Source organism: Oncorhynchus tshawytscha, linkage group LG01 (genome assembly GCF_018296145.1).
Source record: "Oncorhynchus tshawytscha isolate Ot180627B linkage group LG01, Otsh_v2.0, whole genome shotgun sequence".
NCBI lineage: Eukaryota > Metazoa > Chordata > Actinopteri > Salmoniformes > Salmonidae > Oncorhynchus > Oncorhynchus tshawytscha.
The window spans coordinates 20,569,231-20,588,169 of record NC_056429.1 but is presented as its reverse complement, the minus strand read 5'-3'; the positions used below and the strand labels follow the sequence as shown (position 1 = coordinate 20,588,169).

General features: G+C 43.3%; 1 protein-coding gene across 2 annotated transcripts in view; it reads right to left on the bottom strand.

Moving 5' to 3' along the window:
- LOC112239655 (ral guanine nucleotide dissociation stimulator-like 1) overlaps positions 1-18,939 on the bottom strand; it is a 28,989-nt gene that overhangs the window by 9,042 nt on the left and 1,008 nt on the right. Inside the window, exons 2-10 of one of the 2 annotated variants that reach the window (XM_042308544.1) lie at positions 14,341-14,472; positions 7,774-7,982; positions 7,365-7,439; positions 6,994-7,187; positions 5,595-5,728; positions 5,149-5,468; positions 3,034-3,118; positions 2,835-2,924; positions 2,612-2,698 (exon numbers count right to left, since the gene is read on the bottom strand). In XM_042308544.1, coding sequence (XP_042164478.1) covers positions 2,612-2,698; positions 2,835-2,924; positions 3,034-3,118; positions 5,149-5,468; positions 5,595-5,728; positions 6,994-7,187; positions 7,365-7,439; positions 7,774-7,982; positions 14,341-14,472 — 1,326 coding nt within the window. The remainder of the gene's footprint in view (positions 1-2,611; positions 2,699-2,834; positions 2,925-3,033; positions 3,119-5,148; positions 5,469-5,594; positions 5,729-6,993; positions 7,188-7,364; positions 7,440-7,773; positions 7,983-14,340; positions 14,473-18,939) is intronic. The other variant, XM_042308574.1, reaches the window with a different exon arrangement.

The window sequence follows — 18,939 nt, the reverse complement described above, 5'->3', positions numbered from 1 at the left end:
TGCGTCGCCCCACGGACCTCCCGGTCGCGGCCGGTTACGACAGAGCCTGGGCGCGAACCCAGAGTCTCTGATGGCGCAGCTGGTGCTGCAGTACAGCGCCCTTCACCACTGCGCCACCTGGGAGGCCCACTGTGTGTAGATTAATGAGGGGAAAAAATGTAATTATTTTACGTAACAAAATGTGGAAAAAGTCAAGGGGCCTGAATACTTTCCGAATGCACTGTATATTCAGAATAAAAAGATATTGCCGTTTACGACGAATTTATGTAAAGCCTAATATCAACTGGTTATATTATATTGTGGAACACAGTCTTCAAAAAAGGCACTAACCTCAGCAGTGGTGCTAACTTGAAGAAGCCTATGGCTGTGCAATGACAGACTTGTTTTGTTAATTTAGCAGACAAGACTCTTATTTCCAAAGCCCTTATCACAGTCAAGACAATAACAGAATAAAATAGAACAGAATATTTTTACAAATGAAAAAAAGTTGCCAGTGCGAAGTGATCTGAAACAGTTCTTCTCAAAGAGGGATCATTTGAAACAGGGCTTAGTTTGGGACATTGAAAGGAAAACAATGTAAGGGTTACAAACCAAAATCTGTCTAATTTTCTTCTATATAGGGGAAGCAGGTAGCCTAGTGGTTAGAGAGGGAGAAGCAGGTAGCCTAGTGGTTAGAGAGGGGGAAGCAGGTAGCCTAGTGGTTAGACAGGGGGTGGTAGGTAGCCTAGTGGTTAGAGAGGGGTGGCAGGTAGCCTATTGGTTAGAGAGGGGGTGGCAGGTAGTCTAGTGGTGAGAGGGGTGGCAGGTAGCCTAGTGGTTAGAGAGGGGGTGGCAGGTAGCCTAGTGGTTAGAGAGGGGTGGCAGGTAGCCTAGTGGTTAGAGAGGGAGTGGCAGGTAGCCTAGTGGTTAGAGAGGGGGTGGCAGGTAGCCTAGTGGTTAGAGAGGGGAGGCAGGTAGCCTAGTGGTTAGAGAGGGGGTGGCAGGTAGCCTAGTGGTTAGAGAGGGGTGGCAGGTAGCCTAGTGGTTAGAGAGGGGGAAGCAGGTAGCCTAGTGGTTAGAGAGGGGGTGGCAGGTAGCCTAGTGGTTAGAGAGGGGGAAGCAGGTAGCCTAGTGGTTAGAGAGGGGGAAGCAGGTAGCTTAGTGGTTAGAGAGTGAGTGGCAGGTAGCCTATTGGTTTGAGAGGGGGAAGCAGGTAGCCTAGTGGTTAGAGAGGGGGTGGCAGGTAGCCTAGTGGTTAGAAAGGGGGTGGCAGGTAGCCTAGTGGTTAGAGAGGTTAGTGGCAGGTAGCCTAGTGGTTAGAGAGGGAGTGTCAGGTAGCCTATTGGTTAGAGAGGTTAGTGGCAGGTAGCCTATTGGTTTGAGAGGGGGTGGCAGGTAGCCTAGTGGTTAGAGAGGGAGTGTCAGGTAGCCTATTGGTTAGAGAGGGAGTGGCAGGTAGCCTATTGGTTAGAGAGGGAGTGGCAGGTAGCCTAGTGGTTAGAGAGGGAGTGGCCGGTAGCCTAGTGGTTAGAGAGGGAGTGGCAGGTAGCCTATTGGTTAGAGAGGGAGTGGCAGGTAGCCTATTGGTTAGAGAGGGAGTGGCAGGTAGCCTATTGGTTAGAGAGGGAGTGGCAGGTAGCCTAGTGGTTAGAGAGGGAGTGGCCGGTAGCCTAGTGGTTAGAGCTTTGGGCCAGTAACCGAAAGGTTTCTAGATCGAATCCCCGAGCTGACAAGGTATAAAATTGGTCGTTCTGCCCCTGAAAAAGGCAGTATACCCACTGTTACTAGGCCGTCATTGTAAATAAGAATTTGTTCTTTAACCGACTTGCCTAGTTAAAAAGGTCAAATAAAAATAGGCCGATAGACATATCATTTAGTTTATTCTGACTGTTCTTTGGAATTTTCTAAACGGATGAACAATTCCAAATTGAACTCTGCATGGTGATGAATTACAGCCACAACATCCACTTCGTGAGTCGGCCTAGTTTTAATGATTCTGATGAAAATACGCTCTGTCTTTATCAAACAAATGTTTTTTCCTATTTTCAGTGTGGAACCTATCTATGTTTAGGGAGGTTATGGCCTAACCAATTCTAAAAGGGCACTAGCAGTTCTCAAAGTAGAGGAAAACAGACGTGACACAATTATTCCAAACAGCAGCTCATTGTCCATTTTGAATTTGTGATAAAACTGTCATCATTTGGCAAGGAATGTAGCTTGTGTATCCCCACCATCCCACTGTTATTATAGGCATTTATTTCTGTAGGCCTAACAGGAGATTGTGTGGAAACTCAGCATGTGTGTGTATAGGGAGCGGTCTGAATGCAATTGAGGGAGTGAGACACTGAGGGGAATGGGAATTTAGGGTGAATAACTGTGTGATGCTTGCCTTGGTTTCTTTTTTGTTGTGCCCCACAAATGCACATGTACACAAAGCAAATTAAGACAAAATATGTTTTTCTGGGACAGGCCAAAGCACATTCCACCAAATAGTTTTACAATATTTGAAGAAGAAAAAAAAATCTCTAGTTAAAGATCGGGTTTTGACGTCCATTTGAGTGCCAATCCCTACAACACACAGGAGAATTTACAACCAAACAGAATGAGTGAGTAGGATGATAGTAAGGCTCACCTCTACTAGGTCTGACAGGGCCGTATCTAACATGGTCAGGTCTGTCAGGAAGGTGCCCAGGTAAGGTATCGTCCCCTGCATGGCACCCTGGGAGGAGAGACAGAGCAATGGTTCAAAATCATACCGATACATCAGCAGGCACAGCCAAGCGTATCTCACTTTGACTCCCCTCCTGAAACGGAAACAAACTGGGCCTCAAACTGCCAGTGGCACCATCGCTCACCATTTCCTTCTGCAGCTGGAGTCGTTTGTGAGTGCGTTTCTGGTGCTCCTTAGCACAGCCTTCCAGATTGGCAAATTTAGAGGTGCCCTCCTGTAGGGGAAAAAGTAGATTGATTGTAGTAGTGATTCGACATTCACACAATCACTACGCCAAAAACCAAACCCTCTCATATGATGGTATTAGCAGAGCAGAGTCTCACCCTCATCAGCAGCTCTCGGCTCGTCAGGTAGTTGTTGTGATTTGAGAAGACGTCTGATAGCTCTTCAAACGTAGACATGCTGTCTCTGGGAGAATTACATAGAGAAATGTTAGAACTAATTGGGAATGAGTAGGAATTCTATCACATGAGGTGTGACTAGGGCTGTGGCATGACATTTTGGTCCGCTGGTTATTGTCATGCAAAAGAGCTCCGGTCTCAAGGCCTCCATGCATACAAGCCGCTAATGCACACCTTTGAAACATCTACGTTTTAAAAAGTAGAATAAATAAATGTTATATACACCATCACAATAAATCCATTTATTTACACAGGTCTAAAGAAACATTATGATATGAATAGTTGATTTTTTTCAGAGGAACAGAATATGAGTTGACCTAATGTATGTAATCTGGCTATGCACCATGATTTAGGCTGTAGGCTTGTTCATTTAGCAGATAGGATATGCTTGTAAGTCCCGTGACATTATTTTATAGGCTATTATATGATTTTGTAGTAAGAAGAAGAATATTGAACGTGGCTGAATAAGAACAAAAAGGATATTTTTCCCACTCCGGCGTGAATGCGCGTATGAAGTGACTATGTTGAAACAGGTCGTATATGCTAGATTTAGAGATATTTGGCAACTTTAGTTGTTAATGATACAATCCTCAGAATGTCTTAAAATCTAAACTTACATGGGCTGCATGAGGTGACTATAGGCTATTGATGATTTGAGAAAGAAGCAAAAAAAGCTTGCGCTCTGTTTGTCTCAGGCTGGACATGCAGTTTTCAAATAAAATGTTAAATTTGTCACATGTGCCAAATACAACAGAATACAACACCTTACCGTGAAATGTTTACTCACAAGCCCTAAACCAACAATGCAGTTCAAGAAATAGAGTTAAAGAAAATATTGATTAAACAATGTAAAAAAATACAATTTAAAAAAGGATCAAGAAATTTACATAACAAAAAATAAGCTATATACAGGGGGTACCGATTCAATGTGCGGGGATACAGGTTAGTCAAGGTCATTTATAAAGTGACTATGCATAGATAATAAACAGCAATCACTCTTATCAAGTGATCATATCTTCTCTATTCTAACTTTAATCTTGTCTTTACTAATATGCTAAATTAGTTTTGATTTAGAATGGCCTATTATCAAATGGGCAGGAACAGGGACAGGAACAGGGACAGGGACAGGAACAGGGACAGGGACAAAAAGACATGTCATCCATATGCACTGAAATCATGAATGAGGCCGTTTTCCTGCTGGTTTGTTTTTCAGGCTCCTCCGGTTATTCCACTCCATGCATCAACCACTGTTTGAGGAGCATGCAGCCTCTTGCCGCGTGACAGGTGATAATTCTGCCCAAACTCTCCAACCCTGTTCCTGCATTTACCCAGTGCTTCATTTGGGAAACCTAGTGAAATCTGTTTAGAAACATCAATAGTAACATGTTTTCACAACGAAACACATTTCATTAAACTGTTGACAGTCCCTATCTCTTTGCACTGGAGAAAGGAAGGAAGGAGATGAGATGGAAACTCCAGATGGTGAGATATTCTGTAGCTAAAGGTAATGTGTCAGCCTATTCATTATGAATGTATAAAATATGCACAATTACTAGGCAATGAATCAACAGTATCGCCTATGCCTATATGCCAGCAGCACACCACCCTGAATCACACTGCCTCTGAAGCTAAGCAGGGTTGGTTCTGATCAGTCACTTTTTCCTCTGGTCTAAAAAAATTCTATATAATATCCCAGGGCAGTGAATGGGGACATTACCCTGTGTAGGGTGTGGGTTTCCAGGTGGGATGTTAAATGGGTGGCCTGACTTGGTGGTCACTAAAGATTCCATGACACTTATTGTAAAAGTAGGGGTGTTAACCCCAGTGTCCTGGCTAAATTCCATGGCCACCTAAACATCCCCAGCTTTGAATTGGTTCATTAATCACCTGTAACAATTATTTGCTGTAAATTAGATTACTGTGACTCAACGGTCACATGGAATTTTAATGCGGTCATGACTCATGACTGCCAGTAATAAAGTCACCGCAACATAATGACTAATCATTATGCATCCAGGTTGTGAAAGAAAGACTCACTTGGGCACCCAGGACCAGGCCCTCTTCAGTCTGTAGAGTGGGTTGGACTGCAGTGCAGACACAATGGCACGGAGTGAGGAGAAGTTCTTAAGCATGCGACACTCCTGAGCGATGTCTATCCAGCGCTTGATGACCCGTGCCCTGAGGAGCGGGCGGATCTGTTGTCGGTGCAGTATGGTGCTGACCACACACGCTGCCACAGCGTTGAACTGGGTGATGGTGGCACGGATGGTGGGAGCACTGTGCTTGTTCTGTTTCTTATCCCTCTGGGACCAGATGGAGCCCAGGCAGTGGTGAGGAATCACCTTCTTGAACAACAACTGGAAACAGACAAACAACGAGACGATTAGTATTAAAACACATAACTTTATTTATCCTGCCTTGTTCCAATCCAACCTGGCAGCCCATACTCCCACACAGACTCTCTCCCTCAGCCTTTCTCTTACCGCATCCATATAGGTCAGCTGGTCGGCCACCAAGTCTGCATTAAATGACAGGAAGCCTTCCTGGACCTCAATCTCTACTCCCTCATCCTCAGCCAAGCAGAAGGAGCTGTTGCCGTGGAAACCACCAGAAAAACCTATCAGGAGTAGGAGTAATGATCAGATGAATGATGGAAGGCCAAACAGAGAGAAAGGTATTTAGAGAGAGAAAGGAAGGAAAGGAAGAGATGCACAAAGATAAAAAGACTAAAGAATTGAGAGAGGATAGCAGAGGTGGGACCAAGTCATTGTTTTACAAGTCACAAGTAAGTCAAGTCTTAGCACTCAAGTCAAGACAGGCAGGGCCGAGTCAAGTCTCAAGTCAAGACCAACAAGTATCAAGTCAAGTCTCAAGTCCTAAACAAGTCATAATGTGCTCTTCACCAAATTTAATACCATTTCATATTTTTAACAATAGTAGTAGTTAGGATATTACATTTACGCCAATCATGGATGCTTTAAAAAATATATTATTTTTTACTTTCCAAATACATTTTATATTTCCATTGAAATACAAGGGTAGCCATAAGAAAGACCCCCCCCCCCCAATAGTGATCGACTATCGAGGATCGCTATGGGGCGCATTCGGGCGATGTAGGCTTGTACACAATCGCCCAACCTTAACACACAAACTGTGTGTGGTTACAGTAGGCTAACATATGTCAATGGCTTTAGGAACAGCGGTAACCAGTTGTAGCTCAATCTTGTGTGCAATGATCACGTTCCCGCACTGACTGACTGTGTGGAGGCTCATTGATTTAATGTTACGTTAGCCAACAAGCAAACACTGGCAAAGTTATGAATGATATAGCTGTCAGCTATATTAGCCACGACTTAGCTTTCTTTGTGCAGCTTCAAATGTCGAACAGAGTTGGAAGTTGTTGCGCCTCCGTCTGCCCTTTTCTTCCCGCATGTTTTACAAGTTGCAATCCGTTTTTTTGTTGATACAGCGTAGTCTATATCCAAAAATAATAACTTTGGGTATCATCTTTCCAAAGGCTCTGTCTGAATTCACTCGCCAACGTTCCTCTGCACTGCCACATGCAACCTTTTCTCAGCTGGCACAATTTGATTGGCTGCTGTCCAATTCAAACTGTAATCCGTTAAATTAAGAGTTGATGCACTGCACACTTTTTTAATAGCATGATTTTTAATATTTGGGCTTGGGGAGGGTATCAAGTCAGATCGAGTCAAAAGGCTCAAGTCCAAGTTAAGTCACGAGTCATTGGTGTTAAAGTCAAAGTCGAGTTGCAAGTCATCATATTTGTGACTCGAGTCTGACTCAAGTCCAAGTCATGTGACTCGAGTCCACACCTCTGGAGGATAGAGTACTAATTAACTAGATATCTTACTGTTCACCCACCCTCTGAGTCTACATCCAGACTGGCCTCAGCCTTCAGCTGCTCCAGTAGACTCTGGGCTTTACGCATGGGCTCCGATCCAGGCAGGGCCCTCTGTAGGTAGGCCATCACCCTGTGAAGGCAGGGGTAGGATGGAGGCTCCTGGAAGTCCTCTGGACACTGGTCCAGCCAGACTCGCAGGATGGAGACCAGGGCACTGAGGGGGATGATGGGGGCAGAGTGTCAGGGAGGGTTGCTGGGAGCAAGCTGCTGCTGCTGACAGAGAGCATGGCAGACTGGGGAGCTACAAAGTAACAATAACTGCGCTTGAATACATATGGAAAGACAGACAAGACTAAGTAAAAAGCAAGCAGGAGACGTTGAGAAATCTTACGTTCGAACGGCTCCTTTGGTTTCAGAGGGTCTACATTGCTCAGTCTGTTCTTCACTATCCTCTGGAATTCCATACCTGAGAGAAAGACAAAACAAAAAATAATTCAGCAAAACTATCTACCATCAGTCTAAATGCAGTGAGACCAGTAAGTCTCCTCAGCCTCTTCATATAGAGCAGTAGTGTTCTTCAACCATGGTTCTGGAGAGACACAGTCTATACACACTTTGTCCCAGCTCAACACTTACACATACGTGACTTCATCAAAATCATGTTGATTATTGAACCAGGTGTTATAGCACTATGACTGGGACAAAAGCCTGCACTCACTAGGTCCCACCAGGACCAGCTGTTGTCAGCTCCTGCTATACACTCTAGCCACCATGGGCCCCCAGCCCAGAACCAGACGTACTTGTCTAGCAGCAACTGCAGCACGGTGTGCGTGCTGGCGAAGGAGCGGTATGTGGACAGGAAGATGTTGGTGTAGGTGATGTCATTGTCCCCAAATGCAGTCAGCAGGGTCTCCACCAGACGCTCCAGCGTTCCCGCCCGGATACTCCGGATCTTACAGGTTTCCAACTGGCTCACAGTGTGGCCGGGAGGCAGCCGGTCCCCCTCCGCCTGCGATGCGACAAGATGGAAAGAACCAGGGATATTAGAACGATGAGAATGGGGGAGAGGGAGATGGAGGGACAGATGGAGAGGCGTTGAGACAAAGGGCACTCTATATTGAATTCCAAAGATGTGTCCGAGTATGGTGTCTGTTGGGAAGAATGAGGGGAGTGAAGAGAGTGAAAGAGAAAAGGAAGGGAGAACTTGGTGCTGCTTGCATGCTACAACAGGAAACTCACCAATCTGTGCCCCTCCTCCACCCCGTCCACTGGCTCAAAGAGGGAAGCAAAGAGGACAGCATTTAGTCAAACTCACTAGCTCTTTACTCTCAGTCACCACTGCTCTCTGGCAAATATCTAGCCACTGGAAATGTACTGACTGCCGAGTAGCAAAAATATACATTCACATTCACACTATTTGCATTTGTATAACATTTCTTCTGATGGTACCCTATGGGCAATGGCACAACAAACAAAGCACCAGTGTGGCTCACCGTTTACGTTATCTTGCTTTCCCACTAAATAAATGAGGGGATTACAATCAACAACCACAGAAAGACAACATCTTGCTTACTCATATGACTCATTTCAGAAAACTAGGTGTATGTCTTGTCACTACTTCACAGGAGAGGCATTTGAACGTAAACATTAATATTTTTTATCAAAATTGCTTTTCTGGGAAAAATGCTCTCTGGAACATGTGAGCCTTAATAACACACTTGTATACCATCTTTAAATACAAATACAATGGTTAAATGATGAGCCTAGTTGGTTTAGCCTTGAAAAAAGACAGGAATCTTCCCACTAGCCATGATTGGCTGAGATAATGGATGGGCTGGACATGCCGAGAGGAGTTCAGATTGGTCTGCCATGTAGCATGCTTCGGTCTTTAACATGAGCTGCTCAGTATGTGTAGGTAATCCTTTATTTTTTTCCTCCCCAATTTCGTGGTATCCAATTGGTAGTTATAGTCTTGTCTCATCGCTGCAACTCTCGTACAGACTCGGGAGAGGCGAAGGCCCGAGAGCCGTGCGTCCTCCAAAACACACCCTAACCAAACCGCGCTGCTTCTTGACAATGCCCGCTTAAACCAGAAGCCAGCCACACCAATGTGTTGGAGGAAACACCGTACACCTTGCGACCGTGTCAGCGTAAATGCACCCGGGCCCGCACAGGAGTCGCTAGAGCGCGATGGAACGAGGACATCCCTGCCGGCCAAACCCTCCCCTAACCTGGATGACGCTGGGCAAATTGTGCGCCGCCCCATGGGTCACCCGTTCGCGGCCGGCTGCGACAGAGACGGGACTCGAAACAGGATCTCTAGTGGCACAGCTAGCACTGTGATGCAGTGCCTTAGACCACTGCGTCACTCAAGAGACAGGTAATAGTTTCTATTGAGTCTTTTGTGAAAGATATTACAAAGAACTGTAAAAGTGTTGCTTATGCACTCCACTTTCTGGAGGACGATCGTGCCATGCGGACTCTCTTGGACTCTTGAATCAGACGATGAGGAAATCCAGATTTAGGTAAAAACATTTTCATTGAACCAGACATTGTAGAGTCTTCTGATGACAGTGATGGGGAAGAAACAGTGATCAACAGTGTTGTTGTCCCGGAACAAGATGACCGAGTTTTGAAATCAGTGGAATGCCCGGTCGAAGCAGAGTATAATAGCTAGCTAGCTACAGTGGGGAGAACAAGTATTTGATACACTGCCCGATTTTGCATGTTTTCCTACTTACAAAGCATGTAGAGGTCTGTAATTGTTATCATAGGTACACTTCAACTGTGAGAGACGAAATCTAAAACAAAATCCAGAAAATGACATTGTAAGATTTTTAAGTAATTAATTTGCATTTTTTTGCATGACATAAGTATTTGATCACCTACCAACCAGTAAGAATTCCAGCTCTCACAGACCTGTTCGTTTTTCTTTAAGAAGCTCTCCTGTTCTCCACTCATTACCTGTATTAACTGCACCTGTTTGAACTCGTTACCTGTATAAAAAGACACCTGTCCACACACTCAATCAAACAGACTCCAACCTCTCCACAATGGCCAAGACCAGAGGGCTGTGTAAGGACATCAGGGATAAAATTGTAGACCTGCACAAGGCTGAGATGGGCTAATGGTCAATAGGCAAGCAGCTTGGTGAGAAGGCAACAACTGTTGGCGCAATTATTAGAAAATGGAAGAAGTTCAAGATGACGGTCAATCACCCTCGGTCTGGGGATCCATGCAAGATCTCACCTCGTGGGGCATCAATGATCATGAGGAAGGTGAGGGATCAGCCCAGTACTACATGGCAGGACCTGGTCAATGACCTGAAGAGAGCTGGGACCCCAGTCTCAAAGACAACCATTAGTAACACACTACGCCGTCATGGATTAAAATCCTGCAGCGCACGCAAGGTCCCCCTGCTCAAGCCAACGCATATCCAGGCCCGTCTGAAGTTTGCCAATGACCATCTGGATGATCCAGAGGAGGAATGGGAGAAGGTCATGTGGTCTGATGAGACAAAAATAGAGCCTTTTGGTCTAAACTCCACTCGCCGTGTTTGGAGGAAGAAGAAGGATGAGTACAACCCCAAGAACACCATCCCAACCGTGAAGCATGGAGGTGGAAACATCATTCTTTGGGGATACTTTTCTGCAAAGGGGACAGGCCGACTGCACCGTATTGAGGGGAGGATGGATGGGGCCATGTATCGCGAGATCTTGGCCAACAACCTCCTTCCCTCAGTAAGAGCATTGAAGATGGGCCGTGGCTGGGTCTTCCAGCATGACAACGACCCGAAACACATAGCCAGGGCAACTAAGGAGTGGCTCCGTAAGAAGCATCTCAAGGTCCTGGAGTGGCCTAGCCAGTCTCCAGACCTGAACCCAATAGAAAATCTTTGGAGGGAGCTGAAAGTTCGTATTGCCCAGCGACAGCCCCGAAACCTGAAGGATCTGGAGAAGGTCTGTATGGAGGAGTGGGCCAAAATCCCTGCTGCAGTGTGTGCAAACCTGGTCAAGAACTACAGGAAACTTATGATCTCTGTAATTGCAAACAAAGGTTTCTGTATCAAATATTAAGTTCTGCTTTTCTGATGTATCAAATGTTTTAGATTCCGTCTCTCACAGTTGAAGTCTACCTATGATAAAAATTACAAAAATTACAGACATGCTTTGTAAAATCGGCAGAGTATCAAATACTTGTTCTCCCCACTGTACATGTCTAAACAAAAGACTCTACTATGCAAGTAACCATTGCACTGTACCATTTACATCTTATGTATCCTGTGCATGTGACAAACTTTGATTTTATTTGATATGGTGTGTGTTTACCAGAGACAGTATTGTGAAGAACAACATGACCTGCACTGAAGACAAATTACGATATAATGTTAGGCCAACGAGACAGTGTTCAAGTTCTAAAAATCTCTGGCAGAATGCCCTGCTTTGATTTTGTCACACTCACAAACGTAAGCTATTTTCTTTAATTAGTTCACCATTAACTTGTAAATAATGATCTTGATGTGAGTTTATATTCCTGTAAATTTAATAAACATTTGCTAAAGTTAAGTCGTAGTCAGCTATGATATGGTCATTATTGAGCTGGCTAGACAGCTAACTTAACTTTAGCTAGCTAGCTAACAAGCTAGAAACAAACCAAAACATTGTTTAGAAAGTTGCTTTTAGTTGCCTGGTTTTCTAGATTGACACACACTAAATGAATTTATAAACAAAATACTCCAGTTATGTTATTTTGGACCCCAGGCTCCAGATGTCAAGCAGCCTGTCGTTTTTGTGTTTATAACAAGTTTGATGTTGGACGACAATAGAATGTTCATGATGTCACTGCGACAACTGTCCACAGACATGTGGATAAACGGAGTATAAACCAGCCTTAATCTTGAAATCTTTTGTTTGTTTAGTACACTACCGTACTGACTTTGTTAAACACATGGCCTCACATGTGAATCCTTAAAGAGATGGGTGGGGCTAAGGCTTAAGAGGGTGTGAACGATGGTGAATGGGTGTAGACAAAAAATAGCTCTCCAGAAGATGTACCAAAACATTCAATAGCCATTTTCTCAGAAGTGGGGTTACAAGTTGATCAACTTTCAAAGCAGAATTACTTTCCCATTGTTCCTCATCTGTAGTGTATGATATACACTTTTCTAGCTCTGAGTCTATACTTTTATCCAATGTAAAAAAAAATCAATTAAAAATGTTGCTACATAAGACTGAATCGAGCTGGTAGGTCACATGTACAGAACACCCACTTACTCCCACTCACGGCCTGGATAATGCTCCAGTACTCAGATATGTACTGTCGTGTTATTGTAGCATAGTTGTACTCCTCTATATGCCTTGCTTTTACAGGATGCAACATGCAGGGAAAGAAGAATTATGATGGCAGTTGGAACCGGCAAATCAGGAAATCCCATTTAGCTAAACAGTTGAGTAGGCTACTCATGAAACAGTTGTTTTTTGTATGGCCTGCGCAGGATGAGACACCCTGTGATTGCAAATTGGTATTACTGTATATCTTACAATGAAGCTGACAAGCTCTATCCACAAAACTATTGTCATACACTTTGCACAATGAATTAGCCTATAGACTTACAGTTGAAGTCGGAAGTTTACATACACTTAAGTTTTAATGACTTCAACCTGTTTTTCAACCACTCCACAAATTTCTTGTTAACAAACTATAGTTTTGGCAAGTCGGTTAGGACATTTACTTTGTGCATGACACAAGTAATTTTTCCAACAATTGTTTAAGATTATTTCACTTATAATTCACAAAATCACAATTCCAGTGGGTCAGAAGTTTACATACACTAAGTTGACTGTGCCTTTAAACAGCTTGGAAAATTGCAGAAAATTATGTCATGGCTTTAGAAGCTTCTGATAGGCTAATTGACATAATTTTTGTCAATTGGAGGTGTACCTGTGGATGTATTTCAAGGCCTACCTTCAAACTCAGTGCCTCTTTGCCTGACATCATGGGAAAATCAAAAGAAATCAGCCAAGACCTCAGAAAAACATTGTAGACCTCCACAAGTCTGGTTCATCCTTGGGAGCAATTTCCAAAACGCCTGAAGGTACCACGTTAATCTGTACAAACAATAGTACGCAAGTATAAACACCATGTAACCACGCAGACGTCATACAGCTCAGGAAGGAGACACGTTCTGTCTCCTAGAGATGAACGTACTTTGGTGCGAAAAGTGCAAATCAATCCCAGAACAACAGCAAAGGACCTTGTGAAGATGCTGGAGGAAACAGGCACAAAAGCATCTATATCCACAGTAAAAAAGAGTCCTATATCAACATAACCTGTACGGCTGCTCAGCAAGGAAGAAGCCAATGCTCCAAAACCACCATAAAAAGACAGACTACAGTTTGCAACTGCAAATTGGGACAAAGATCGTACTTTTTGAAGAAATGTCCTCTGGTCTGATGAAACAAAAATAGAACTGTTTAGCCATAATGACCATCATTATGTTTGGAGGATAAAGGGGGAGGCTTGCAAGCCGAACAACACCAACCCAACAGTGAAGCACAGGGATGGCAGCATCGTGTTGTGTGGGTGCTTTGCTGCAGGAGGGACTGGTGCACTCCACAAAATACATATCATCATGAGGAAAGAAAATAATATGGATATATTGAAGCAACATCTCAAGACATCAGTCAGGAAGTTAAAGCTTGGTCTAAAATGGGTCTTCCAGATGGACAATGACCCCAAGCATACTTCCAAAGTTGTGGCAAAATGGCTTAAGAACAACAAAGTCAAGGAATTGGAGTGGCCATCACAAAGCCCTGACCTCAATCCTAGAGAACATTTGTGGGCAAAACTGAAAAAGCATGTGTGAGCAAGGAGGCCTACAAACCTGACTCAATTACACCAGCTCTGTCAGGAGAAATGGGCCAAAATTCACCCAACATATTGTGGGAAGATGGTGGAAGGCTACCTGAAACGTTTGACCCAAGTTAAACAATTTAAAGGCAATGCTACCAAATACTAATTGAGTGTATGTACACTTCTGACCTACTGGGAATGTGATGAAAGAAAAAAAAGCTGAAATAAATCTCTTTACTATTATTCTGACATTTCACATTCTTAAAATAAAGTGGTGATCCTAACTGTCAGGAATTGTGAAAAACTGAGTTTAAATGTATTTGGCTAAGGTGTATGTAAACTTCTGACTTCAACTGTATATAACTCTGCAAATTAATACAATCTGTCCAAGATTAAATCTATCTATGGACATAATGCATTCAGCAGGGTTATTGTTTGAGCCTGACAAGGTCTCTCACAAGTTTGATTGCTTTCAACCAGTGTGTTGTAGTGAAAGAGCAGAGAGGTCCACTCACCCCCAGCCATCTTGCTCCCTTGTTGGCGGCCTGCTGGATCTGGCACCTCTTCAGTGTCACATTGTATATGGCCCCCTCCTCCACTTCCTCCCCCCGGTCCTGCACCGAGCTCTGTGGGAGAGCCATAATGAGCTGTTAACACAAAGACAAACCATCCTCTAGATTAGAACACAGGACCACAAATCAAAGTTTATTGGTCACATACACAAATGCTATTGCAGGTGCTGCAAAATGCTTGTGTTTATAGCTACAACAGAGCAGTAATACCTAGAAAAACAATACACAGATAATCCAAAAAGAAGAAAAGAAATTAAGCTATATAAGTATAAGTACCAGTCAAATGTTTGGATACACCTACTCATTCTAGGTTTTTATTAGATTTATTTTTTACATTGTAGAATAATAGTGAAGACAAAAAACGATGAAATAACACATATGGAATTACGTAGTAAGCAAAAAAGGGTTAAAATCAAAATATTTTTTATATTTGAGATTCTTCAAAGAAGCCACCCTCTGCCTTGATAACAGCTTTGCACACTCTTGGCATTCTCTCAACCAGCATCATGAGCTAGACACCTGGAATGCATTTCAATTAACAGGTGTGCCTTGTTAAAAGTTTATTTGTGGAATTTCTTTCCTTGTTATTGCGTTTGAGCCAATCAGTTGTGTTGTGACAAGGTAGAGTTGGTATACAGAAGATAGGGCTATAAGTCCATATTATGACAAGAACAGCTCAAATAAGCAAAGAGAATCCATCATTACTTTAAGACATGAAGGTCAGTCAATCCGGAAAATGTAATGAACTTTGAAAGATCTTGAAGTGCAGTCGCAAAATCCATCAAGCGCTATGAAACTGGCTCTCATGAGGACTGCCACAAGAAAGGAAGACCCAGAGTTAGCGCTGCTGCAGAGGATAAGCCTTAAATGCACCTCAGATTGCAGCCCAAATAAATGCTTCACAGAGTTCCAGCAACAAACACATGTCAACATCAACTTTTCAGAGGAAACTGTGAAATCAGGCCTTCATGTTCAAATTGCTGTAAAGCAACCACTACTAAAGGACACCAATAATAAGAAGCGACTTGCTTGGTCCAAGAAACTCAAGCAATGGACATTCAATTGGTGGAAATCTGTCCTTTGGTCTGATGTGTCCAAATGTGCGGAGGGAGTTAACCACTGGATTGGTTGAAACTTAAAAATGTGTATTTTTCCATATATAGACATCTTATGTGTTGAAATCAACTATATGCACTTAGCTTGTCTGATGCTTTAAGCGCACTGTTTGATGAAATAATTAGGACACACAAATGACTAGAGGAAATCCAAACGCAATTGATTTGATTGTGCTCAGACTTGCTGCATTGTGTTAAAAAAAATGACAGCAAGTGACTGTGTGATGAGCACCCATTGTCTCGCTCCCCTCCATGCTGCAGCAACCACTACAGAACTTCAGTGTTTATCACGATGTCCATGTTGCTGAAGCTGCAACATAATTACAGTCATTTCTGACTGAAAAGTTCTGTTACCAAAATCCCTCATTTGTTTAGGGAAAACATTCCCTTCCCCTTGCTCTCTTTGTAACACATCTATGCATCGCATGCACGTGACCAATAAGGCCTGACCTATAGCTTATCATAATCACAGAAATAAAAATGGTGATAAAGTCCGAACACATGTGACAGCAAAATGGATGCAGAGGACATCACAAATCAACTTGAAACGGGGGAATGTTTACTGGTTGCTCATCAAGTTGGAAATCAAGAAAAAGATGGTAAAGAGCAAATGCTGTGAAACCGGTGCTGTTTGATTACAATATAATTTTTCTGATCGTTTGGAACAATGTAAACACTGAATAAATGAGAAGTGTACCAGAGTCTGTTGTAATGTTTTTGTTGTTGTAAAGCCTTCATGACAGCAAACATTAAAATCAGCAGCATTCATTCGTGAATGCAATTTCCGAAATGGAACTGTTTATTTATTGTTTACGCTAATTATTCAAGGGTCGCTTAATTTTATTTTAAAACAGAAATGCTTGATTGCATTTCAAATCATGAATGACTCAGATGGTATGTGATGACATGAATGAATGTAAGTGAAAGTATTGAAATATAGACATAAATGAGTAACTGTGTTAAGACTAAACAGGATGCGGTCTTTGGCCTACAGCTTGATGGTGGTTATACAAGGCTGCTAGACTAATCCTACTAATGATAATGAAATTACTTATAATAATAATAAGAGATCAAGAAAAATGAGTTATTATTATAAATATAATTTGACAATTTGGAAGCTGTAAACACGGAATAAATAATAATAAATAATACCAGACCGGCTGTTCTAACAACAACAAAGTGTAAAGCCTTTATTACATCAAAGCAAAGATTAATAACAGACGAATTTGTGAAATTGCTTATCCGACATGTGGTTGTGTGAGGCTTGGTGCTCACAAAATCAGTAGGTTATTAAACAACCACTCAAACAGGCAGCAGAAGCTAGATCTGTCTTATTTCTGTAGATATATTGATAGTTTATAAAGCCAGGCACATTTAACAGTTAGGCTATTGATTAAAGACCTAATTAAGTTGGGGTTTCCTCCTCACTTTTCTTAGACAATTAAGACAAGGTCTGTTCCCCTCTCCTCATTCTGCTGCTGCCTCCGCGGCCTTGTTCTCAACCCCAATATGCTGTTTAACTTTGCTATTATGCACATAGCAACATGGTCTAGGAAAAAGCGCCAATTCAACAGTGCAGTGATGTTTCCGAAACGCAGACAGCGACCGCTATCCGACTAGGGAGAAAGCACATTTGTTCTAAAATAAGATCATTTTGATTAGTGTTGCACCATCATTTAAGTAATATAACCATATACAATTTCAGTAGCACCTCTTTGTGGTGATGGACTGTGCCTTGGACACCTGCTAGTCAAACATCTCATTCCAAAATCATGGGCATTAATGTGGAGTTGGTCCCCCTTTGCTGCTACAACAGCCTCCACTCTTCTGGGAGGGCTTTCCACTTGTTTCCATTCAGCCACAAGAGCATTAGTAAGGTCGGGTATTGATGTTGGGCGATCAGGCCTGGCTCGCAGTCGGCGTTCCAATTCATCCCAAAGGTGTTCAATAGGGTGTCTTGATAGTGGAAGGTGACTAGGGGAAGGTGACTAGTCATCAGGATATATGATAAACTGAGTAGCAGCAATGTAAATGGTGATTGTATGTGAGTGTGTTTGCGTAGTCAGTACAAATGTGTGCATGTTATGTGTGTGTTGGAGTGTCAGTGTGCGTGTAGAGTCCTGTGAGTGTGCATAGAGACAGTACAAAAATAAAAGGTTCAACTCAGTCTGTGTAGCCATTCCTTACGCTATTTAGCCGTATTATGGCTTGGGGATAGAAGCTGTTCAGGAGCCTGTTGGTGTCAGACTTCACACACCGGTGGTGCTTGCCGTGCGGAAGCAGAGAGAACAGTCTATGGCTTGGCTGGCTAGAATTTATAATGATTTTCATGGCCTTCCTACCACACTGCCTGATATAGAGGCCCTGGATGGCAGGGAGCTCAGCCCCAGTGATGTACTGGGCTGTCCACACCAGCCTCTGTAGCGCCATGCGATCGATGGCGGTGCTGTTGCCATACCAAGCAGTGATGAAGCCAGTAAAGTTGCTCTCAATGGTGCGGCTGTAAAACCTTTAACTTCCTGAGGGAGAAGAGGAGCTGTAGCTCATTTCTCATGACTGTGCACGTGAGTGGACCATTTTAAGTCCTTAGTGATTTGGACAACGAGGAAGTTAAAGCTCTCAACCTGTACTCCTCACTGTGCAGTCTCTACTCTCTGGCTCTGAATCCGTAATGGCAACACATCAGTTATGCAGAGCACACAGGCACAGAACAGCAGTTTACCCTCTCAAATTCAAAAATATGCCCAGTCAGGGACGAAGGCAGGCAACAGAGCCACATCCAGTGTGACGGCAACCAGGGCTCATTTTAAACCCATAAAGAGGAGCTGTTTAGATGACAGCGCACTCCAGCCAAGTCCACACTCTCACTTTCCACCAGCATCACAACAGCAGGACAAAGTCCACTCTCTCCCCAAACAGAGTGGTGGCAGCTAGAGTTAAAGGTCAGGCTCAATGGCCAGCTCTGAAGGCCAATGGCACTTAGCCCGGGGCTGGGGTGGTTGCGGGTGGCTGTTTGGGTTCTATCAAAAACAAAGCACACAGGGCCAGGCAGGGAACCCACCCCAAACAATCAGCCAGACACTGATAAACAGTGTGTGATGGCAATGGGCTCTGGTGGAAAGATAAATAGAGAGAGAGAGAGAGCAAGAAGGCCACAGAGGAGTAATTGAGTGCAGGAGATAAAAATGTCCCAGCATGTATGCATTTCCCATTAATTTCCCATACAGTGCTGCCTCTCTGTGAGTTAAATACTTAACTCTGAGGTATGTAGTCTAGTCCACTCCAAAACAATATCAGGAGGTCCTTCTGCTCACTGGCCCAGCCTGCTGAGTCCACAGTATGTGCACAGAGACTGCTTTTTTGTGCCAGGCAGAAATGTTTTTCAGACAGAGGTTTAAAAGTCTACCTGCTTTGTAGACCAAGTTGG